Source organism: Microtus pennsylvanicus, chromosome 16 (assembly GCF_037038515.1).
Source record: "Microtus pennsylvanicus isolate mMicPen1 chromosome 16, mMicPen1.hap1, whole genome shotgun sequence".
In the NCBI taxonomy this organism is placed as follows: Eukaryota; Metazoa; Chordata; class Mammalia; order Rodentia; family Cricetidae; genus Microtus; species Microtus pennsylvanicus.
Genome location: NC_134594.1, coordinates 6,357,800 through 6,383,755, shown reverse-complemented (window position 1 = coordinate 6,383,755; position 25,956 = coordinate 6,357,800). Strand labels below are relative to the sequence as shown.

The following is a 25,956-nucleotide window of genomic DNA, read 5'->3' as shown; positions in this document are numbered from 1 at the left end:
GCACAGCACACTGAAGAAACCATACCTTGAAATCATACGTGGCATCTGGGTTCTCATCACAGGCAATGACTTCTGGTGCCATCCAGTAGGGGGTCCCAATGAATGTGTTCCTCCTGCCCACTGTTCGGTCAAGCTGGGCACTCACTCCAAAGTCCACTATTGAAGAGAGCACAGTTGACTAGATTAGGAGCTCAGGCTGTATGTGAGAATAAAACGGAGATGCATTCCTCATGTGTAAGATAGATATGACAAAAAGTTAGCATTTTAGATTGATTTATTTGGTCAGCTTGGCACAATATACGGAGAGGAACCACAGCTGAGAAAATGTCCCCATCAGGTTGCATGTAGGCAAATCTGTAGGGCATTTTCACGATAGATGGTTGATGTGGGAGGGCCTAGCCCATGTGGGTGGAGTCATCCCTGGGCAAGGGGAAGATAAGAAAGGATGAGCAGGTAGCACCGAGCAAGCCAGTGTGCAGCTCTCCTCCATGGCTGCTGCTCCAGCTCCTGTCTCCTAGCTCCCGCCTTGAGTTCCTGCTTTCAACTTGGCTCACTGATGGACTGTGACCTGAGACTTGTGGGCTGAAATACACCCTTGCCTTACCCAAGACGCTTTCGGTCATAGTGTGATAGTACAGCCATAGAAATCTGATTAGGATAGATTTGAATCACTTCTCACGCACATTTTCTGGGACAGAAAAGCTCTTAAAATCATCACCCTTCATCCCTCAGAACATTTTCATCCTCCACCAATGAGATTCTATGCCACTGAGCAATAACAACCTATGACCCCTACTTCACCCAGTCCTCCTGCCCATGTCTCTAGGACACTGGCTATTCCAATAAATGAGTGAAATCCCACAGAACGCATCTTATTTCTCTTAACACAATGTCCTGAAAGCTCACGCAGGTTGTAGTGTATGTTACAGTTTTCTTCCTTTTTAATGGGCATTTGGTCCCTTCCACCATTTCTATACTGTGAACATATACCCTTAAAATGCAGGTTGAGTGGATAAATACACCAGCGAGGAAATCACGAATTGCTGTATTTGATTATACCAAGACTCCATTGAGACCAAAAAGTCAGGGGTTCACAAAGGGTAACACAAACTTGTAATTGAGACCTAAGGGCTAGTGTCAGTCTGTCAAGTTTCCAGACCATTCCTGCCGCTGTTTAGCAGTGCGACTAGTAAGCAAATCACCCCTATGTTAGGTTTTACAAATCCACAATGCAAAGATGAAGATGGCAACGTGGAATGACCCTGTTTACAGGAGATAATCGAAGTGCCTCTTGAGAGATGTGGCATACATTATATTTGTAACAAGTGCTTGTTAATAGCATCAGGACATCCCCCGAGGCTCGATCACCTAGTCTCTATGAATGCATCCGTTTAGCCTGCACAGTGTATGCTATTGTTTCGAAAAGTGTTCCTGTGATGAACCCTTGACTCCAATTGCCAATAGAATGGGAAATTATATATTTTAACCAAAGGGAAGGGCAAATGCTCATATCTCTTTGGAAATACTCCTATGACTAGCAAACTCCTTGGAGATAATAAAATGAGAGCAAGTGCAGATTTTATTTTGTGAAGGACTCTAGAATGCTTTTAGCTGTCATCCTGGCTCAGTTTAGAACCACCTCAGGAAGAGAGTCTCTGAGAGTTTGTCTAGATGGCGTTGGTCTGCAGGAGGACCCAACCCACTGTGAGTGGCTCCATTCTCTTGATCTGGGTCATGGGCTGTCTCCAAGTGGAGAAAGTGTGTGTGTGCATTTACTGCTCCTGGCTGTGAGTGCGGTGCGACTGTGTGCACCAAGTTCTCGCTGCCTGGCCTTTCCCCCAGTGCTGGACAGTACCCTAAAAATGTGAGCCAAGCAGAGCAAGGGTAAATGGAACCCTTCCTCTGCTAAGCTGCCTCTCACTCAGGACCCAGTGGTGGAGATGGAACTAGGGAGGGTTCTGACAAGCTGAAGAACAGGGTTTCCCCATCACCAACCCCAGCAGGATGAAGTGGGGTGATCAGGGTGCACCGGAAATAGACTCTTGAGAATCCCCTTTGTACAGATGCCATGGGGAACTATAAAATGAATTTAAAAATAACTCAAGTGCCAGGGAAGTTAGCAGGACTTGATGTGAATATTTTTGATGAAACAAAACAACAGAAAACACCCGAAACCTGGAGCCACCCCTGTCTGTCACAGCAGCAGGGACTTAGACTGTGAGATGTATGGGGTGTTGGGGCCCTCCACATACTCTACACGGTGTCTAAGCATAGGGTTCCAATCACCCCACAAATCATTCTTCAGGATGAGTGGGGAAACGCTTTGTGAGTATGCAAAGAGAACATTTTCCTTTCCTCTTTGGGGAAACGCCCCCACGTCCACAGTGACAGATTTAATGTTCTAAAAGGACTGTTGATGGCGATCGACTCCGCAGGGCCACAGCTCATGGGATGCTGTGCGTACCTAGCTTAACTTCTGCATTTTCAGTCAGTAAGACATTCTGCCCTTTAATATCTCGGTGAATCACTTTGTGCTGGTGCAGGTGACTCAGGCCCTAGCGGAAGGAGAGGAGAGAGAGTTAAGAGAACATAGCACATTTTTGAATGCTAACAATCACCCTCAAATAACTCATCCAGTGATACTTAAAGGAGTCTGTTCTCATTTTCATACACGCATGTTGCTGCATACAACCACGGCACACAACTGGTTCCAACTGAAATACACACATAACATCAGGCTAAACAAAATACACTAGATCTGATACCAGTACAGCAAACTACACTGACGAAGGCATGGATGGGTTCCCACCCGCTCGAAGCTCAGTTAACGTGGTGCTGTGGACATGAGTCTGCCTGTATGTTAATTTGTAATGGGCACACTAATGGTTTACATAGAAAACTAACCTGACTTCATCAAATTTAACTTTTGGGAAGGTATTTCAATTTACAAGGTATCTTCCATTTCAATTAATCACAATGAAACATGTTTTGGGCTTGTCAAGGGCTTTCTCAGTGTGGGCTGCATTAGGAAAAAAAATGGACTGGAGAGATAGCTCAGTCATTCAGGTCCTTGCCTTGTAGAATGGGGACTGATTTAGATGTCATGATGACAAAGGGCCAAGCCAATGGCAGTGTTCACAATGCAGGGGAGGCAGAGCTAGGTGGATAGCGGGGGGGGGGGGGGCTCACAATACTGAGGAGGCAGAGTTAGGTGGATAGTTGGGGGGTCAGGGGGAGGGGCTCACAATGCTGGGGAGGCAGAGCTAGGTGGATAGCTGGGGGGTCAGGGGGAGGGGCTCACAATGCTGGGGAGGCGGAGCTAGGTGGATCACCATTGGGGGGGGAACAGAGGTGGGGCGGTGCTTTCCTGACAGTCAGCCTAGCAAACTTGTTGATTTCCAGGCCAGTGAGAGACAATAAGTCTCTAGTAAAGCCATAAGGACAGCCGCTGAGGAATGGCAGCTGAGGTAGCCTTATAGCTCACACAGGCACAAACATGCACACACACATACGCAAAAAGGAAATAATTTGCTTCCTTAGTTGGCACCTACCAAGTCACTTCAGAAACTGATAATTCTGAAACTGCTAATTTTGTGACAATAATCGAAAGACAATGGTCTAGTACTTATGACGTCATGCTCTCGGGCACCCAAGTGTCGTTAAACTATTATGATTTTTCTGTTCTTTTGTTCTTCATAAATACCACAATCCATCACTATATAAAAGATAAGGCATGCATACACACATGTCCACAAGTCTCACGTGCGCGCACACGATCTGACTTCTTGTTGGAGAAACAGCCTAAGAGTATGTAATTGGATAGTGGGAGGCACTGTTTGGGCCTCACATTTTCTTTTGTATCTGGTCAGTTTGGCTCTAAATAGGCAGTGCTCAGCTTTAAATGCCTTCTTTTGTAGCACATAAATGCAAGTGTTTGCAGGCCTGACCACCTTTATCCTGGACCAGAGTGGTTGGGATGTTATAGCAGAGCACATATGTGAGCAAAAGTCTGTGCAGTGAATAGTTGATCCAAAAACACTGTGACGAGGGACCTCTGGTGATCAAACATTCCTTTCCCAGGTGCTTACATCATATGGGAGGATGTACTGGGGGGTGGGAAGAAATGCGCTGTTTTTAGGCATTGAAGAAGTCTAGGGTGAATATCTGTGCTGCCTTCAGATCCCTGGAAACAAACAGCTGGTCTCCGGCTGGATTTTCCCGCAGGGCTAAGGCGTGGTGGCAGAGAGCAGCACTGTTTCTAGGGGCCTCATAGATTCTGGTGCCTACTGGGTGGCCTCAACTACTAAAGGTTTCATGCTTCCTCAGACTGAGCAGCAGATAGAAATTCACACGGAGTTAACGGCAGATAAAGCCGTAGAGAGAACTTTCAGCTAACGTGGAAATCAGTCGCCTAGTCTTGCTTCTTCCCAAATTGTGTTTTCATTTTTATTTCACAAATAACTCCTGTGTACCCAATGCATTGTCGTTTCTATCTTTTGTCATAACAGCTTTTGGCTTTCAGAATGGAGTATGGAGGTGGGGAGATGGTTTGGTCAGCGAAAGGCATGCTGAATGTTGTGACTTAAAAAAACGGCAAGCGAGACAAAGATACCACGCGACATGGAGGAATTTTTATTGCGGGGAGGGAGATGTAAGGGAATGGAAAAAACAGGGAGGGGAGGGGGAGAGTGGCCTCTAATGGCAGAAGTGGCAGAGAGAAGAGGAAAGAGAACAGGGTGGGGGTGAGCAAGGCCCACCTTTAAAGGGGAACATAGTGAATGTGCACAGTAGGGAGTGTTAGTGGCTGCGGCTGGGTACACATCCAGCTGTTAGACTAAAGCCATTAAATACATTTCTACCACACTTAGAAGTTTTTCTAGCAAGACTGAGCAGAGTAGACTATCTCCCAAGACATCCCATGTTACCTGAGGGAACTGGGGAAGGCAGTGCCCACCTGTCACCTACCCGTAAGATCTCCCTGCAGATGTATGCGATCCACTCTTCCTTCAGTGTGTTGCCCTTCGTGTTCTTGATCAGGTCAGTGACGGAGCCAGCACCACAGAACTCCATCACCAACTGGCAAGGGAAGGAAACAGCCATGTGTTAGGTACGATCATGCTTGCCTCCACTCCCTCACTAAGTTGAGTTTAGAAAGCACACGCACACTGCCCTCTGGTCTGTAGTTTCTGAATGCCAGCCCTGCAGTGAAAATGTAGTAATCATAAAACAGTATTTAAATCACCATCCTTTCTATTAAGCTTTTGTGAAATCACGGAGAGCAAAGGTTACTTTTGATATTGCTGATTGAGGACGTGTTAGTGAACATTGAGACTTTTCTTTTGAAAATAGTCTTTTCTCATCCAAAATGCCCCAGGCACAGCTTCCCCACCCCTGTTCCTCCTGGCCTTTTACTCAGAAACAACTTAGCATAAACTTTATAAACTTTGAAAACTTAACGATTGTTTTTGTTTTTTTTATTTGCTAAATAGTTAATTGTTTTATCCAACTCAATGAAGGACTTGAATAACAGCGAAATGCCACATTCAACATGACATTATGGAAGAGGCAGCTCAGCTAGATTATTCTGCTGAGAATGTATCGATACTGTATACTGAGCATGCATAGGGAGCAGAGAGCCTTGTTTCATTGGAACAAAAGCCACATCTCATGGTGTGTTGACATTTAAGAATCTTGATTAAAGTATATTAAAATCTGCATAAAAAGTTTTTATACTTTAGTTTTGTTGTGTGTATGTACATGAGTATGTATGTGTGTGCATGCATATATCTGTAAGACATAGAACCACTTGAGGGGGGTCAGTGTCTCCTTCTACCATGGAGGTCATAGATACCAAACTCAGGTCATCAGACATGGTGGCAAGTGTACTAGCCTATCTGGCTGACCAAATTATTTTGAGCAATAATTTATAGCCAGAAATAAGGAACATTCCCCTTATTCTAAGGCTTGCTTCTTTGTTTGTTTTTATGAAATAGGGTCAGGTCAACAACTCAGATGAAGTTCAGGCCATCTCTGTGTCAACACAGCAGGAGCCTTCCTCTGTCCAAAGAGCCACGGTCCACTAGGAAGTCCCGGTTAGGCCAACGCTAGTGCAGGCTGTTTATGTTATTGGTTTAGATGTGACACTGTAAGCTGTCAGAGGGCAGACAATCTGGTTTTAATTAACTTCAGTAAGTGTTCCCAGGAGGTTGGACACATCAAATAAACTCAATAAACAATAAACTCTAATTTAGCACCTTTCATCCAAAAAGCTCCAAGCAGTCTATAAATATAAACTCATTACTGCACTCAGCAACTTTATAAAACAGGCAGAGGGTAAGCATTGCTGCAGACTAGAATCCGGAATCCGGGCTTTCCCATTCATTCCCAGGTTTAGAAAAAGCAGCTCCATTTCATCCTTTCTCTTTTACGTAGTCTTCAACAAAAGCCCTCTTAGTTAGAAGAACATTGCTTTTGTAATTAATTACAAATAATTTAGAATAATTAGTAATCAATCCCCAATTTGATAGGAGAGAGAGAAAAACAAAGCAGAGACATAATAGAGCCCATATGTGTGTATCAGCTCTGTATCACTAGCTCCGTAAAAGACACCTCCAGGAGCTCAGGGAGAGGGCTCAGAGGTGAAAGATCTGACTGGGAAGAGTGTGTGGACCCAGGAGTCAGGACCCACATGATATGGATGCCTTTGGCTGCCCATCTGAAAATCTGGCCTCAGAAGATGGAGCTGCTTAGAGAGAGTGGCCACATCAGTGAGCTCTGTGTTTGACTGATAGATCCTGCCTCAGGGAATAACGTCTAAGAGAGATCCCGGATGATCTGACATCAGCTGTATTCCTTTCACATGCACAGATGCACACATGCACACACATGCAAAACAGACAGCACACAGATATGCATGTGAACACACACACACACAAAGGCAGAGAGAGAGAGAGACAGAGAGAGAGGAAAAAGGGGAAAAAATTACCCAACTGGGTGCAAAATCTTTAGGCAGAGATTAAACTGTGCAATTGTGTTCCTCTTTCTCTGTATGCCTGGTAGACTCAAAAAAAATTCACAAATGGTGCTGAGGATGCAGCTCAGATGTAGTGTGTTTGCCTAGCATGTGCAAAGCCCTGGGGTTGACCCTCAATACCACCTGTGAACCCCACATTGGGAGGTGGAGGCAGGAAGAGCAGATATTCAAGGTTAGCTCTATTCTTCCACAGTGTGTTTGAGGCCAGCTTGGGCTACATGAGACCCTGGTTCAAAAGAAAACAAACAAAAACACACAAAATGAATTTCACCCACAAGTTCCTAGAGCCTGCTCTGATCTGACAGACAGTTGGAGCAAAGCTGGCTCTCATAGGAAACTCTTGTTATCTTTTCTAGAGCCAGGCTTACAGGAAACTTCTGTAGGGAAATGGGAAATATGGAGGTGTAGAATAAACTACATTCCAACCAGGAAGAGCTAAACTTCTTTCATATGTTATAGCCAAGCAGCTCACAAAGACCACAGAATCACATCAAGGATTCAGGGGTCAATTTGACAAGCTTGCAGTGGTCAGAGAAAAGATAATTGGTATAATGAATAATCACACCAAAGCAATGGTGTTGCCTAGAAACACAGAATGTGATAATGAAGCCACTCGCAAAGAGAAAACTGGCACAATTAGAAGAGAAGACAGACCTGAGAGGACAAACGGATCCGTGAAGTGAGAACCAGGAGCTGTCCTGGCTTTGTTGTTCGTGTACACGTACACCTGATGGAGTACACGCCAAAGCACGTGTGTGGAGGCTGGAGGAGGACACGAGTGTGCTCTTCCGTAGCTCTTGCCTTGTCCCTTGAGAGACAGGGTCACTCCCTGAACCTGGAGCTCCCAGATCTTTTGTTAGGCTGGGACAGCAAGCCTTTCTGTCCCGCCCCCAGCACTGCGATTATATGTGCTTGGCCATGCCTAACTTTGTTTCCCCTATTATTTATTTCTCTTTATCAACTGATTCCTCACAAGGCTGCTCAAACTTTTAACAAAAGAGTTAATTTTATATCTATATACACTGCGTTGTGATTACACTCGCCCCAGCGACCTTCTCTCTACTCTCCATTTGTCTTCACAAACATTCCCTCTCCTACCCCTGTGTTCTGTCCATTTCCTCCTCCCCTATTTCTTATCTTTTCAGACTCCCTGTGGGCAGTTGTGGCTACTATGTGTTTGTGACTGCAAGAGCAATCTCACGTCCAGAAGACAGCCCAATGGTACCCTTACCTTTCAGCTCTCCAAGTCTGTTCCTATGTGAGTGCTGGAGACCTGAACTCAGGTCCTCACTCCTGCACAGCAGGTATTCATGCCTACTGAGCCATCTCCAGCCCTATCCTGGCTTTCTTATGTAACTCTAATACTGGATACTTAAATAACAAAATGTAGAAAATGTCTATTCATAAAGATAAGTATTCTACCTGACAATTAGAAAGGTAGAAGAGGATTAGAACGTCACTATTTTATACCTCCTAAGAAACTAACACACTGGGAGTCCATCATCCATGATAGCTAACTTGAAAATGTAAGAAATAAATACGGCTTGTCTCATAAAAAGAGAATGCAGAACTGTCTATGAGTCAGCACTGCTGAAACAACAAACAAACCCCACAAACGTAAATCTGCCCCAACCTTGAGTGCCAACCGCCTACCTCATGGGAAACTGGAGGACTGAGGGACGCAGGATGCAGCCTAGACTAGGAAACCTGTTTAGACAAATAGTTTCTTAAAAAAAAAAAACGATTTATTTATTTATTGTGTGTACAATATCTGCCTGCATGTATGCTTTCAGGCCAGAAGAGGGCACCAGATCTCATTACAGATGGTTGTGAGCCACCATGTGGTTGATGGGGATTGAACTCAGGACCTCTGGAAGAACAGCCAGTGCTCTTAACCTCTGAACCATCACTCCAGTCCTAGACAAATAATTTCTTCACAAACAAATGGCTTGGGAGGAAGAAAAGATAATGGAAAAGAAACCTACAGACTTAAAATCCTTTAAGCACACATCAGCAGATTGAGATGGCAATGGATGTTACTTATATGAACATCAATTTTAAAAAGTAGCTGTTAAAGGTTTGGATGTTTGTTTTACTTGTCATGTATGGTAGTGCATGCTTTTAATCCCAGCACTTTAGAGGCAGAGGAAGGTAAATCTCTGTGAGTTCAAGACCAACCTATCTATATAGTAAATCCCAGGATAGCCAGGGTAACTCAGGGAGACCTTGTTAAAAAAAAAAACAAAAAAAAAAAACAAGAAATCTAAGCCAGGAAAAGCAGCTGCTAGTTTAAACAATTGCAACTTTTCATATAAATGTAAGTATTTGAAGATACTAAGGAAATACAGCTTGGAATTTTTTAAAGTGTGATGATTCTGTGGTTATTGAAAAAAATCTCATAGTTAACACATAAATGCTGAAACACTTTTATGCAGACAGAACATTGCTAATAAAGTGAAAAGAAGAAGTCATAAAATATGGAAAACTATCTTAAATTTCATTTTATTATTTTGTGAATATGGGTATCATTCCAGCAAATATATCTTTGCACCACATGTGTGCAGTGTCCAGGGAGACCACGCCAGGGCAGCTGATGCCCTGGAAGTGGAGTTACAGGCAGGCGTCACCCTCTACACGTGGGCTGGGAATTGATCCTTGGTCCTTTGGAAGAGCAGCCACTGGTCTTAATTTCTGAGCCATCTCTCCAGTCCAATATTAAAAATATTTATAACTTGTGTTTGATAAGGATATGACATCCAGAATTTATCAAGAACTCTTACAAGACAATAAAAAGATCCAGCTTAAACATGAGCATAAGAGTTGAGTGTGGTGGTGCACACGTGATTGGCAGAGACAAGAAGATCGCAACGAGCTCCAGAGAGAAAACTTGTCTCAAAAAAATACAAATAACAATTCAAAAATAAGAAAATGAAATGAAATGAAAGTGAGAAAGAACCTGAATGGACACTTCTTTAAAATTTAGAGTCTACAGAATATATGAAACCGTGAGCAGTGGTGTGGAAAGATGCAGATGATAAGAATATTATATATGATATGCCCAATAATGGCATGGAAAGTGCTGGTAACAGTGTAGCCATGAGAAAAAATATAAATCAAGGCCACAATGAGGTGTCACAATGCCCACAAGGATGAGTATAATCTTTAAAAATGTAGGTCAACTGAAGCCCTAACTCACTGCTAATGACCCCATGGTGCAATAACTCTAGAAAACAGTGTGAGAATTCCTCAGCAAATTAAAAAATAAAATCAACATAAAACTCAGTTGTTTCACTTGGAGATTTACACACAGAGAATTGAAAACTGATGTTCAGCTAAAACCCACCTAAGAATATTCATAGCAGTACTACTTATAGAAAATAAAAGTTGGAAACAAACATTTTATTAACAGATGAACACATAGATTGAACACACCGTGGTACGGCCATACAGCTGCTAGTATCCAGCCATGGGAAGGAATGGCTCACTCAACACGGATGGACTGTGAAGATATTATGATGAAAGAATACAGACAAAAGTGACGGTGGAATATGTCATCCCAGTCCTATGAAACAGACTCTGGCAATGGGAAGCAGACCCAGAGCTTTCCTTGGCATGGGGACATGGAACAGGAGTGACTACCTAATGGATTTAGATTTTTCAGGGTGGAGGGGCATGAATAATTTTGAAGCTAGGGACTGTGGGGGGTGTTTTGTACAACACAATAAATATACTGAATGCCTCTGGATTGCTAATTTAGAAAAAGCTAAAATTGAAGCAATTGGATACTTTATGTATTTTGCCAGAATTAAAAAAAAAACAACTGTGCTTGATTTGTTTCAATGCCTGAGTGGGGAAGCAGAGGGTCCTGGGGGAGAGGGGGGTTAGACAGTGGTGAGAACATGCCAGGCTAGCTGGGGTGCACAGGTTTTTCTCACTGTGCAGTTCTGTCTACTTTCGTGTATTTTGAGGCATTTTCTATTTTAAAGAAGACCTTTGTGTAGAAAATCGTGCTTCAGTGCTAGCAGGATGTACCAAAACCACCGAGACAATGACGGGAGCATCTACCCACATGAGCCAAACATGCCAATCACCGACACAGTGACAAGACCTCCTGGGATGCACCAGCAGCTCCCATCATTGGGAGAAAATGTCCTACTATTTAGGCCACATAATTGCAGTTCCTAAGGAGAGCAGTGGAAACCCAGCAACTCTAGCCTTTCAAAATTAGATTGGACAAAATGGTTTCAAATATTCAGTAGGAAACAATCTGGCTCTAGCCAAGCACCAATGTCAGTGATTTCTTTAATCTGCTTCTCCATTCAGCTCCAGCTGAAGGCTGCTCGATTCTTTTCATCTCACTAAGGAACAAAATGATTGATAAATTATGTAATGGGACTTGGAAAAAAGAAGAAGGAAAGAAGTAGAAAGAAATCAGAACTTGCTAGCAATGGGTCCCTGAAGCCACACAGCAACACTGATAATGACTGTCACCACTCAGTAGGGACCTTCCTTCCCCATAAGTGTCCTCTTACTAAACAGACTCAGGGCTCAACATGCCAAGCCCTGCTGAGTGAGGTAAGTCAATAACTTCACATCTCAAAAGGAGGATGAAATGGATCATTAGTATCTCCCCTGAAAGACAGTTTTATAAGAGTTTATACTGGGCAATGAGACACACCAACGCTTATTGAGAGCTTAATGTACTGGGACCTTAGAATTTGGTGACTTACAAACAAACAGCAACAAAAACTAAAGAGAACTTTTTCATGACTCTCCTCTCAGTTCTGTTACTAATTTGAAATGGTGCTTCTTCTGGATTTTGGCCTTACCCAAAGCAAACACACATTAAGTCCACAGAACAGGATTAAGAACATGCTCTATCTCAGTAGCTTTGGGACCTTGGATATTCATTAGTTACTTGTCCTCATTGCTGTGATAAGATGTCCTGACAGAAGCACCTTAAAGAAGAAAGGCTAAATTTATGCTCAAGGTTCAAGGGTAGGACCTGCCATGGTGAGAAAGGCCAGAGCTGGAGAATGGAGCAGCTGGTTACATTGTGTCCACCGCCAGGAAGGAGGACTAGAACAGCTAGTTACATGTGTCCACCGCCAGAAAAAGTGGACGGGATCAGCTGGTTACATTGTGTCCACAGCCAGGAAGGAGATTGGAACAGCTAGTTACATTGTGTTCACATCCAGGAAGGAAGACTGGAGCAGCTGGTTACATTGTATCCATAGTCAGGAAGGAAGATTGAAGCAGCTGGTTACATTTGTCCACAGTCAGGAATGAAGGTTGATGCAGCTGGTTACATTGTATCCACATTCAGGAAGGAAGATTGAAGCAGCTGGTTACAAGTGTCCACACTGTGTCCACAGTCAGGAAGAAGCAGAAGAGAATGATTATTCTCCACTCACTTTCTCCTTCTTGTTTAGGTCTGGACTCCAGTGTATGGAACCGCATTACTCAGAGTGGGCAAGTCTTCCTATATCAGTGAACTTAATCAAGATAATTCTTCACAAACATGGCCAGATGTTAGTAAACGTTATCTAAATAATCCCAAAGACTTGGTCAAGTACTAACCTAATCTAGATAATCCCTCACAAACATGGCCAGAGGCTAACCTAGTCTAGATAATCCCTCACAGTCTTGGCCAGAGGACTTTCTCTTGTGATTCTAAATGCTGTCAAGTTGACAATAAGAGGTAGCCACCACAAACTCACTCTATAGCCACCACAAATTCAGTCTCATCCCCTCTCCACTGTGACAAAGTTTAATGAACCACCACGGAGTAGGAAGATGGGTCAGTTTTTGTGTGTTTGTCATGCAAGCATGCAGACCTGAGTTCCACACTCAGCCCCGGGGAAACCTGGGTGTGGTAAATCCACTTTTAACAGCAGTGATGGGCAGGAAAAAAATGTTAAGAGATCTAGAACTTGCTGGCCAGACATTTTAACCTAACTGGCAACTTAATTAGGTAGAATAAGAGACCCCAGCTTGTTCTTCTACACACACACACACACACACACACACACACACACACACACACGGTGGACAGCTCCTGAGGAAAACAGCAAAGGTCAACTTTCAGCCTCTACATGTTAACGCAGACATGTGTACACTAAACATAAATTAACATACATACACACAAAGCCTCAACGTACAGATCTGATGTGAACCATGAGTTTCACTAATAAATGGAAAGCAGACAGTAACCAAAATCCACAAAAGCACACATGACTTTCTGCCTTGCAGGGTGGGGTCACTCTGTCTGGAGGTCTATGTCACCTGCATGGTGACAGTAACTAAAATCCACAAAAGCAGACATGACTTTCTGCCTTGCAGGGTGGGGTCACTCTGTCTGGAGGTCTATGTCACCTGCATGGTGATGACACATAGGCACAGAGTGGAGGTTCTTCTAGAGCTTCTAATGAAAGAGAACAAGTCATTTTGCTCATTTGCATTCCAAAGCGAGAAGACAGTCTACCCAGCAGATAATGGATCATTCTATCTGGAAGATGGCAGGGATGGGAGTGACAGAAGAGGATGCTGAAGACACCTGAGGTTTAAGACTCATCAACATCATCTGAACAACTGGGTTAGAGACTAAAAGGATATCCATGCCACTTGGGAAGAAATAAAGGAGGCTAAATTGAGTGTAGGGAGAGAAATGTGCCTAGACAGATGGGGACTGGCTTGGGGCCTGGAGGATGCATTCTAAAAAGAGCATGGTATAATGTGAACATAAAAAAATGATTGCTTGGATAATTATGTCTGTCTAAGTAAAAAAAGCTGTTTTCTAAGAACTGAGTCCTGACACATTTCACAACTTGCATGGTCGATTGTGGGGATTTTTTTTTCCAGTTGTCTTATACTGTTGAGAAACACCATATTGTCCTTTAGTGGTATTGGGGTGGGGGGTATTACTTGGTGGTGGAGCATGTGGGAAGCCATGGTTCTAACCTCTCTCTCTCTCTCTCTCTCTCTCTCTCTCTCTCTCTCTCTCTCTCTTTCTCTGTGTGTGTGTGTGTCTAATGTACACAGATAGAATACACACAGCTCTCTCTCTCTCTCTCTCTCTCTCTCTCTCTCTCTCTCTCTCTCTCTCTCTGTGTGTGTGTGTGTGTGTCTAATGTACATGCACAGAACACACACAGCTCTCTCTCTCTTACTCTCTCTGTCTCTCTCTAATGTACACACACAGAACACACACAGCTCCCTCTGTCTGTCTGTCTGTCTCTCACACACACACAGAGTTATCCATGTGCCCCTCCCACACAATGGCTAAGGATTGTGCTTCAGTCTCTGCCTCTCAGAAGGGACAGCAGTGTAGAGCCAGTCCCAACTTCTGTCTTCACAAGGCACATAGCACAGGTCTTAGAAGAGAATCAGGAAACACAGCCACCTTCTTACAACCCCAGTGACTTCTGAGAGAATTTAAGGTTAATTCTGAGATGGTTCCCTTGTCCCTAAAGAATTCACTCACTTATTGCTTAATTGGCTTTAAGTTCTTATAACAAGGAACAAGGCCTTAAGATGGTATTTAAATATTGTAGTTGCTAACCCAGAATACCTGGACAGGAACCCATTCCTCTCAAGTGTCACTTGTCTGTCCCCACAAGAATAAACGACAAGGACCAGATGCTGTCTCTTTAATGGTGAAGGGCAGGTCAGAGAGAAGGGGTTTGAATGGGGTCAGGCAGACGAGTTCTCCTGAAGATGAAGCAGGCATCTGAATCAACTAAGGAAAGGTCTAGAAGCAACTTCCAAGAACTCCCAGCCCCACAAAGAATTAGCCTAGTGACCTTGAAGGTTTAGAAACCTCAGTGAGCCCATGAGGTATTTATATCTTGCGTGGTTGGGAATAGCCAAAGATCCCATCTGCATGATTTATGATGGTGCGAACCAAACTCAAAGTCAGCAGCTTCTTAAGAAAAAGCTGCTTCACTAACCAGGGGTAGCTTAAATCTCACAGTATGAAAGGCCATTGTGAGAAGAAATACAAAATCAGCTTAACGGCCTTGTGTGTTCACCTTGGAATGAGCATGTACGGGGGGGGGGGGAGGGGGGATACAAAAACCAAAACCTTGATATTATTTTATTTTGAGACTTCTCAAACAAAGTATGAGTTACCAAAAGATAAAAGGATGCCAAGTACTCCTACTTTGTCCATAAGGCTTGTGGACAACCTTTTACTTTGTGAGTAACAAAGCACGTTGAATAATCCGAAACGACTTGGTATATTTAGCAACCAAAGCCTGCCTCCAAGCCAAGCCCATGCGCCGTCAGTCATCCATGTCTGAGCAGACAGGAATCTCAGAGTCAGGGTGACACCATTCATTTCCCAAGGCAGGTGCGAACCACAAGAGCGCCTGGGCCTTTCTTCTTAGTGAGTCTGAGTCATCACATTGACAGACAAAGGAATTAACCTCAAAGATAGAAGAAAAGTAGCCTGGGCAACAACTGAGCCACTAAAGTGCTTGCCCCACAAGCACGGGGAACTGAGTTTGATCCCTGGAACTCACATAAAAATACAGGCAGAGGGTGCTGGGAAAACGGAGACCGGAGGTAGATCACCGAACGTGCTGGTCAGCCAGTGAAGCCTAGTCATCAAGCTCTAGGCCAATGAAAAAGTCTTTTTGCAAAAAGTAAGGTGGATGGCTCTTGTAGAATATTTGAAATTGTCTTCTGGTCTCCACATGAACCCCCACACGCAAAATACACATAGAAACTCTACGCACACAAACATATACCTGGATGTACATAAACACATGTACATAAAATAACAGCCATGTATAATTCTACATCTCAAAACTCAAAGTGAAAAGTTAGGAATGAGAGGAGTAAGATTTTAGACAGGCTAAAAGTAGGGAAAGTTAGGCTAAGGATGTGTTTCAGATTATAAGAACTGCATTTGCTAAGCAAGCTAGAAGGCATGAGCTCAAACACCTAACACCCATGTAAACCCTAGGCCTCATTGACTATAACCCAAGTACTGGGGGCACAGTTATATAGGTGGATCGTGGGAGACCACAAGCCAAGCAGCCTAGTCAAAACCATGAGCACTGGGTTTAGAGAGAGACTTCGTCTTTAAAAAAACATTAACGTGGGAAACTGATTGACACAGTCACCTGCTGTTCCCTGGCTTCTCCATATAGACTGGTGTGTGCGGATGGACAGAGATGCACACTCAGCACACTCAGTGCTCCCCAGCCCAAAACAGGAAAATCAAAAAGCAACCTAGACTTTAAGTGTTGGAGTGGAGTACCTGGGCAGTGGAAGGTCTCGAGAAGCAGGCTGTGAATAGGAACTAGGTCAAAGTTCATCTGAAAAGGGAACCAGAAGTGACCTAACTCAGTGTCCGGCATACATGAAGTCGTTTTTCTGTTAATGTGAAAGGCAGTATAAACAGTTTCAACAAAATGCGTTGAAACAACTAAAGAAATTGAGTGTCTGTCTTGTCAGTGACAAGACGTCTTGTCCCCCCAGTCCATAAACAGGGCTTTGCAGACTCTGCTCTTGGGCTGAACACAACTGTGAAACTGGGCGCACGTTCTGACTGCGCTTACACCCGAGTCACTTGCTGGCTTTCTGCCTCCACCAGGGACAGGAGGCAGCCATTCCCCTGACCATTTTAGATTCCTATAGTTACAAAGTCCCACCTCTGGAGCTTTCTGCTCCCAAGTAACAAGATTCCGCTGCTTCCCAGGCTAGAGACCACTGTGGCTGCAAAGGAAGTCCTTTACTCACAGAAGCAACGCCTAGGGATTAAAATCGGTTTCTTTAAAAAGGGAAAGCTTCAGTTTTGATACTCAGAGCTAAGAGAACAAAACATTTCATGACCCACTACAAAGGCTCAGCTCCAGGTGACTGAACCTTTGGGAGCATAATCCCCACCACCTCACAAGGAAATCTAAGTTTTCCTCCATTCTTTAAGAATTCCATACACGTCTAAAATGTATTGTGATCACACCGAATTAGAAAAAGCCCAGGTTTAATGGACACCAAAGCTCCCGGGTAGCCTTCCAGTCCCCCAGAGATGAGACCAGGAAGGAAGACTGGAAAACCATGTGTTTATTCTCTGGGGGGCATTTTAAATACCCTGTGGGCATGTTCTTGAATATCTCTGGGGAGGGGTCATTGTTTGGCGGGGTTCTTGGAGGTGGAGTCTGTACTGAGGCAATTCCCAGGAGATAAGGTTTGGGATGGAACTTCCATCCAAACATTCCAGATTCTTTGGATATATGGATGTGAGGGACTGGGGTGAAGCTTTAACCCAAAAATACCTGCCCCCGATTCCTGTCCCCCTCTCCTCCCCTCCTTGCCATGTTCCCTTCCCAACTACAAGCTTTTATCATAGTGCATGGAGTTCAATCCAAGTTGTCTATAGGCACACGAGTGTAGGATCATGCCCTGGAGTGCAGACAATCTACTACGGGGCCATTTTCCTGAAGCAAACTGACTCTCTCTAGCAGAAGCTCTTCAACTAACAAGCCCCTGCACTAGGGCTGGGGTTTTGACCAGCTTTGTCTTATGTAGGTAAGCACAGTTGCTCTGAGTTCAAGGGCGCAACAACCTTGCAATGTCCAGAACACCAGTCAAAGCACCCCTCCCCTACTCTGGCTCCTTATCTTTCCACCTCCTCTTCTACAGTCTTCTCTCAGCTATGGGGGATGAGGGTGTGCTGTAGATGTCCTGTTTCAGGACACTGAAAAATTGAAACAACCCAAGTTGAATTGGGCATGGTTTCTGCTACAATGCAGTAGCAATATAAATTGAAAATATAGCACATTTGGGTTTCAGCACTGTGACCAACCTAAGTATGGGTAATTATATGACATCGTTCATTCAATAATTACAACATCTTACTCTATGATGATCTCACACAGGGTGGGTAATGAACGCAGGGTACGGAGTTAAGTGTACAACAAGACAAGAGTCAGGGACCCTGGCACAGACTGACTTGACCCCTGTGGGTTCTGGGCGACTGACACTCTACTTCCATGGACTCCTGCTATTTGGGATTTCCAGCCTAATATTTGTAGACCATTTGATTATTGTCAAAACTTTTCAAGGAGTCCAGACTTCCATATGAATCTGTTCAATTTTTCTAATATTGACTTAATTAAAACATCACTACCTTATGGGGACCAAACTAAATATATTTAGCCTCCAGGCTGTCGGTTTGCAAACACACAACCTGTTCCAACTAAGATTTTACAAAATAGAAACTAAATGTTAGAAACCCTGCCTCTCCCGGGGGCTAGAACCCAGATTTGTGGATAAACAAACCAGGAGGCACCCAACCGTTAGAAAGATCTTCAAATATATAAATATAACTTGTGTGCAATTGTGATGTGTGCGCAATTGTGATGTGTGTGCAATTGTGATGTGTGTGCAATTGTGATGTGTGTGCAAGTGTGATGTGTGCGCAATTGTGATGTGTGCGCAATTGTGATGTGTGCGCAATTGTGATGTGTGCGCAATTGTGATGTGTGTGCAATTGTGATGTGTGTGCAATTGTGATGTGTGTGCAAGTGTGATGTGTGTGCAAGTGTGATGTACACACGTGTGCAAGAGAGCATTTTCCTGTGTGCTGCTCTATCACCTTCTACCGTCTTGTTCCCTGACATAGGGTCTCTCACTGAACCCCATCTAGCCTGGCAAGCAGCAAGCCTCAGTGATGCTCCCATCTCAGCTTCTGCAGGATATTTTTTTATAGCCCTGAGGTTATAGGCAAGCACTTGGGCATACCTGTTTCTTTGCTTTAGTGCTGCGCTCCAAGCTCAGTTCCTCACTGCTTCTGCAGAAAGCATTCTCACCCACTGAGCCGTCTCCCCCGCGCCACAACATAGCATCTTAACTTTCTGCTCTATAAATCCACACCACATCACTGCAATGTAGCGAGAGGCTAATTTCGCTGTTTCAGCCCAATCATCTGTCATTTGCTAAACCATTCTATATTCCAGAAGTTAATTACAAACTTATTTCCTTTCATGGGGTATCTCGATCTGTGACTGCTGTGACAGTATCAAAAGGACAGCAAAATATATGTGATTTCATGCTGTTTTGGTTGAGAAACCAGTCCATTTCGCAGACAGCACCGTCCCCTCCCTCTGGTATCTGAGTGTTTTCCAGCAAACCCGGAGAGCCTGGCGGGCCAGGAATGCGGTAGAGAGAAGAGATGGTGATGCTGTGAGTCCGAGCATCACTGCTTTGCAGAGATGAGAATCTTTATTGAAAGAGCTCCCTTTTTTGATTTCCGGATCAGGCCCGAGCAGTTGATAAAGGAGAATTACTTGGCCATTATCAGAAGTGGTTGTGTTTCTGCGGAGCTGATACCAAACAAGAGTTTATCTCTCCAATAGGTCTGATAGAATTCGCACAGATTACAGTTCAATCAGAAGCCTACACCAACACAAGTGTCACTTGATGAGACATATATTGCCGACCTCTGAACTCCAGCCATGGCCGAAGGGAGTTTTTGAGGAATATTTTATGCAATCGGGCTGATCTCAGGTAACACATATTAGAAAGTATTTCTCCTGGCTGCATAGTCTTGTCTCTATAAAACACGTCTTTATATAACCGTGATCCTTGCAAAAATGTCAGTAGTCTGAAGAATCAACTATCTTTGACCTTTGCGATTATTTGATAAATCACTCCCAAAAGGCTGAGTGTGCTTTTCTACACATGTATTTCTTAGGCTTCATAGCAGCCTTTTTAACAGCCGAGAGGTTTTTACTGCCCTTTTTGAATACTAGACAAATTGAGGAATAAAGATCCACGGCGAAGTCAAATTTTTATTTATTATTTTGAGACAGTGTCTCACTATGTAGCCCTGACTGGCCTGGAAGTCACAGAGATGCCCCTGCCTCTGCCTCCCAGTACCACCATGCCTAGCTCTCAAAATAAGCTTATGGAAACACAAAGCTCTAGCCCCACCCAGAACACCAACCTTTGATATCAGAAGCACTGACTCTGACCTCACATACCCCAGAGTAAGCTAGCTTAATGGCTTCATCACTGATAAGCTTTGAGAACTTGAACAAATTTCTGAGCCCAGTCTCTTAATTTACACAATGAAAATAATAATTTTTAATTTGTAAATTGGCTACAAATATTCAGTTAATAATATGGCAGTGTTAACATTGTCATCACATTATGGTATGGTAACAGAACTTGGCTTACTGGTAAGTAGGCAGTAAATCTTGTAAACCATTGTTCTTTACCTATGCACTATTATTATCTTGTAAGCAAATTTCAATCACTATTATGATCTAATTTTTAGCTTCTTATTGTCTCTAGGCTGACCCCCAATTCTTGAATTTCTGTCTCATAGAAAAGCAATTATAAAAATAAGTTATACTCTTGCCTTAGGACACTTTCTTAACCTGACCTCATCCTTTAGTGACAGAGACGCTGTCAAGGATGGCAAGTGGAGTGATCGGACCAATGGGACTTCTGGACCCAGCAGATATGAGGCCACCCTCACCGTCACCCTGAGACACCTGTCATTCCTTCTCCCTTTACCAAGTTCAAGAAAGGGGTTAGCTTCCTGTGACGGCTGATGATGGCTATCAACACACTGGGAAGAGGGAACTCAGCTGAGGAGCAGCCTCCATCAGACTGGCTTGCGGAAGCGTCTGTAATGTGGTTTATTTTATTATCAAATGACATAGGAGGACCCACGTGGCCACGGGCAGTGACATCACTTAGGCAGATCAACCTGGGCTGATAAGAAAGGGATTGGAAGTGAACTTGGGAGCAAGTTAGTAACTAGTTTTCCTCCATGGCCTGTGCCTCAATTTCCACTTTCAGGACCTGTAAACCAAATAAACCTGTTCCTCCCCAAAAGCTGCTTTTAGTGCAGTGTTTGTCCCAACAACAGAAACCCCAAAGAGACCAACCTCCTAAAGCGTCTCCCCAGCATCTCCCCTGAGTCCCTCCAGTCTGCTCTCAGCCCAGCAACCAGTATGATGCCTTCATTTTGTGCATCAGATCCTATTTATGCCAAGAGCTCTCCAAAGGCTCCCCACCTTCAGGTGAAGTAAAAGCTGAGGTCTTGCCAACGGCAAGCAAGACCATGGAGGATCTGGTCTGGGGTCTGTGTTCTGTATTCTGTCTTCCACTTTCTCCCATTCACAGCAATTCATCCTTGTTCCCAGGAAATGGAAGGCCTGCAGTGCCTTTCCTCCAGTTACCCATAGCAGGGCTTACCCTGACAGCTCTGTTCACCACACATGTTAAATTCACACTACTCTAACAAAGCACTACATACCATAGGCTAGAACACCTGCTCAGCAGAAATACCTCCCATTTCTGGAGGCAGCATGGCCAGGCTCCGGTGAGGGTTATCTTCTGCTTGTAAACTGCTGACTTCTGTTTTTGCTTACTTAAAAATTTTCCTCTTCTTCGGCTAGGTGTGAGGTCTCCTGAAGTCTAGGCTGGCCTCAAACTTACTCTATAGCTAAGGATATCCCTGAGCTTCTGATTCTCTTGCCTTTACCTGAAATCTCCTGATTTCTACAGATGAGAATGGAAAAGTTAACTAGCTATCTTTTATAACGGCACCAATGCCATTCATAAATGCTCTATGCTTGACCTAATCACTTCCCCCCAAACCTTAACCTCTTATAGGCTGGAAGTATGCTCCGTGGGAGAGAGCTGGCCTAGCAAGTACAAGGTTTCAGGTTTGACTCTTAGCACTACAAATAAGCCTTACCTCCTAATATAATATAATCATGTGTGGTGGTGGTCTTGGTAGGATTTCAAGATGTAAGTGGGAAGAGTTTTTCTAAAAATTAATCCTATGGAATCCTGCAGCCTTGACTTCAACCCGCCCACTAACTTTCCCCTGGTTATGTCAGGCACTTGTGAACTTCCACCATCTTCTGCAACTGCTTTATTCATTCTGTTTATAGCTTGTGGTCTGCAGCAAGAATGTAAGCTTTCACTGATTTTCATAAGCACTTAGAAATGTACCTTGCGACGAGTAAGTATGTGTCTTTGTGTGTATGTGTGTCCATGTACATGTTGTGTGTGTATGCTTGTGTACATTCAGTTAAGTGAAAGAATGATTGATGAACGAGTCATTAAAAATATATACATCTAGGCTCTTGGGGTTCAAAAACCACAGCCATCTCCATGGGAAGAGCAATTGTCTAGGAGGAGACCAGCAAGAAGCAACTCCATTCCAAAGTCTAGCTGCAACCTCCAGTCAAACTATAAATGAGAAAAGAAGGTTTGCTGCTTTCCTCAAAAGCCAGCCTAAGATCAACTGAAGATGTTCTGGAAAAACACAGACACACACAGACACACAGACACACACACACACCCATATACCCATAGAATGAATAATATATGCACATACCTACACAAATAAAGTATTACATATGAAAACACAGATAAAGTATTACATATGCATATACTACATGATATCATGTATTGTATTTAATATGTGGTATATATTAATTAGCACACAAAGTATTAGGTTTCATTATGACATTTTCAAGCACAGTTTGTTTTATGGCTCTTCTTCTCTCTCCTTTCCCCTATATCTGCCTACCCCTCCTTGCCTCTTCTCACCCCTTGTAGACTCTTTCAGTTTTCATGTAGGTCACACATGTTCTACCATCCCCCTCCCACCACCATACCCTGCTTCCTCAACACCTCTTTTTGTTCAAAAAGTCAATTAGCTTCACTAGAGCCCAGCAAGAGAATAACAGTGAAATTTCCTTCCAGCTGCAAAAGCAAATTAACCTGAAAGAGTGATAAAGTATGTTTTTGAAATGTAAATTTTGTATCTATGAATTACATACAAATTTGAAAAAGGATCGTTTCCAACAATCAGTCCAATGCCTGGCATGCAATACATGTTCAATAAACAGCACCTGTTTTGAAAAGATCAAATTAAAATCTAGGGTTTAGGGAAAGAGGAAATAAGCTAAGTCTGCTAGATGACCCCTCTCCTTTCCTCAGGAGACGACCTGGAAAACATTGCCCAAATCCAAGAAAACCAACAGTCTGAACATTCCGACTAACAAAAGGAGCTCCATGTTTATGCCCAGTTGGCACTATAGCCCTGACCACAGACTGCATAAAATTGCCAGCATTCTTCCCGTACTGTGTGTAACACTTTCAGCAAAGGAAGAGGGGTGTGAGGATGTCTCCTGGACATAACGATCTCACTTCTGGCAGATATACACAGAACCGAACTGTTGGGTGATACCTCCAAAAGCTTCTCCACAATGGCTGCACTGCCCGACAACCCCACCAGAGGGCAAGCATCCTTGTTGCTCCTCACCCTCATCAATACTATCGAAGTTTGCCAGTTCCACCTCACTAGGACTGGCAGAGGAAATCACAACAGTTCTTGCTCATCTTGCACAAGGCAGTGGATTCCTTCACAAACATGGGGGTTGTGAGAGGATTAGTGGTTCTTTCTGGGGTATCAAAGACTACAAGGATGTATAGGTGTACCCCCAGCGTGTGACAATGATGTGTACCCCAGAGTGTGGCAATGTGTACCCCAGAGGAGTGTGGCAATGATGTGTACCCAGAGTGTGGCGATGATGTGTACCCCCAGAGTGTGCCAACGTGTACCCCAGAGTGTGGCAATTATGTGTGCCCCCAGGGTGTGGCGATGATGTGTACCCCCAGAGTGTGCCAATGTGTACCCCAGAGTGTGGCAATGATGTGTACCCAGAGTGTGGCAATGATGTGTACCCCCAGAGTGTGCCAACGTGTACCCCAGAGTGTGGCAATGATGTGTACCCCAGAGTGTGGCAATGATGTGTACCCAGAGTGTGGCAATGATGTGTACCCCAGAGTGTGCCAATGTGTACCCCAGAGTGTGGCAATGATGTGTACCCCCAGAGTGTGCCAGCGTGTACCCCAGAGTGTGGCAATGTGTACCCCCAGAGTGTGGCAATGATCTGGGAGTCATCTGTTGTAGCTCATGGCAATACAGGACAGCACTAAACCCTGGATTGCGGACAGTGCTGGGGTTCTTTGGGACATGAAGATATTCCAGTGCATGTCACCTCTTTACATGTCTCTGAGCTTTCAGGCCCTTAGCTTCATCACCACGCAGACATCACCAAGACAAGGCTTGTACCAGTGATGTTGTTCCCACCAACAAATAAATTCTTTCCCCACTCATGTTGCCAAGTACCTTCCAAAAGCTGAAGAGGAAACAAAGACACAAAAGGCACAACCCTTGCCCTGTCTGCCTTTGTGAAGAGCTGGGGTGCCATGAGAGACAGTAAAAGAGGAACAGCAGAAAAGGTGCATACCATATGCTAGGTGGGAGAGAAACACAAGGAGAAACAAGTGTGGAAGGCAACAATGTCTCAAAAACTGGATGACTTAGAATGTATACTACTAAATGAGCTATCCAATCTCAGAAAGGAAAATATTGCCTGCTGTCTCTCATATATGGAAGCTAGCCAGTAACATACGTCTACATGTGAACAAAAGCCACGCGGGTCCAGTACACCGTGCAGAACAGAAGGAGAAAGGCTAAGTATTAGGGGATGAGGAAGAAGTAAATGCAGATGAAGGCCATGAAATATGAAAGAGGATATAAAACTAATTGTTTTTCTAGTTCTACCTCTATCATTAATACTTTGGTTTGGAGGTGGATATGTGCAAAAAATGTATTCAATAGAGAAAGTATAAAATTCAATATCAAGCTCCTTAACTCCCATCTCCGGTGGGTATTCTAATTGAACCGAAGTTCATCAAGTTGTAAAGTTTGGGATCTGGCTGATTTGGATTTGTAATCTTATTTTTAATTCTCTGTTTTTTAAGTAATGAAGTTTAAAATAGAAAATAGCTGGATATGGTAGTATACGCCTTTAATCCCAGCAATTGGGAGTCTGCACCAGGTGGATCTCTGTGAGTTCAAGGCCAGCTTGGTCTACACAGTGAGGTCTGGGGCAACCAGAACTATGCAGAAAGACCCTATCTCTAAAATTAAATATAAAAATTAAAGGACTGAAATGACCCTCAAAAGTAAATGTTTCCTCATCATTACTGTGTGTTTAGTTCAGAGATTGCAACCAGTCTGCATGTGTGTAAACATACACTTTTTCTTCTTACAAAAATGAAAAATATTGTATTTAATTATGACCTTTAAGACTTTATAATCTTATTGCAATAGTTAATGTTCATCCAGTCATAAGAATAAATTTATGTGTAGTTTAATTAACTGTATAGTTAAGTAAATTCCTCACTGGTTAATCTATTTATGTAGCTATGTAAGTATTTCCCTTCAATAAATTTCCGCTTAAGTAAATACTGGTTCAAAACTTAGATACTTCTCTTGGAATGTATATGCATGCGTGTATATAAAAACATATGCATTATAGATGTGTAAACGTTTTTCTTCCTGTGAGTGTGTGTTTGTGTGTGTGTGTGTGTGTGTGAGAGAGAGAGAGAGAGAGAGAGAGAGAGAGAGAGAGAAAGAGAGAGAGAGAGAGCGCTGTGTGTGTTCTATGTGTATTCTAACTGTCCTTGGGTTAAGTGGCAGCAATGTGTATTTCCATGCCTAGTAGGTAGGAATAGTACCTATGAAATAGTAGCAGGTCCTGAAAACTATCTGCTGATCTTGTAGGAGGAAATTGCACTGAATTCTTTCTGGGTCTCTGTGTTTATAATATCCACAGGAGTAACTTTTTTTTAAAGGCATCTTTATTGGTAACTGATTCCTAACGTTGTAGCTGCAGCCTTGGCCTTCACTGGCCTTTCCAGTGTGGTTTCCCACTTTCCCCCATTTGATTGCTGCAAACCCTTCCTATCTGAAGGCTGTTACACTCTGCCCATCATATAGGAAATGGATTTTTTCCTAAATTAGTGACTTACATCTCCATTTTATTTTTGTAATAATTTTTAAAAGCTATGTAATCAAGTCCCTCAAGGTT

At 43.5% G+C, this 25,956-nt stretch overlaps 1 protein-coding gene across 9 annotated transcripts in view; it reads right to left on the bottom strand.

Moving 5' to 3' along the window:
- The window catches only part of Tnik (TRAF2 and NCK interacting kinase), a 404,440-nt gene that overhangs the window by 123,653 nt on the left and 254,831 nt on the right, over positions 1–25,956 (bottom strand). For all 9 annotated transcript variants that reach the window (XM_075951104.1, XM_075951107.1, XM_075951102.1 and 6 more), the window contains exons 5-7: positions 4,966–5,076; positions 2,465–2,555; positions 26–156 (exon numbers count right to left, since the gene is read on the bottom strand). In XM_075951104.1, the coding sequence (XP_075807219.1) occupies positions 26–156; positions 2,465–2,555; positions 4,966–5,076 (333 nt within the window). The remainder of the gene's footprint in view (positions 1–25; positions 157–2,464; positions 2,556–4,965; positions 5,077–25,956) is intronic.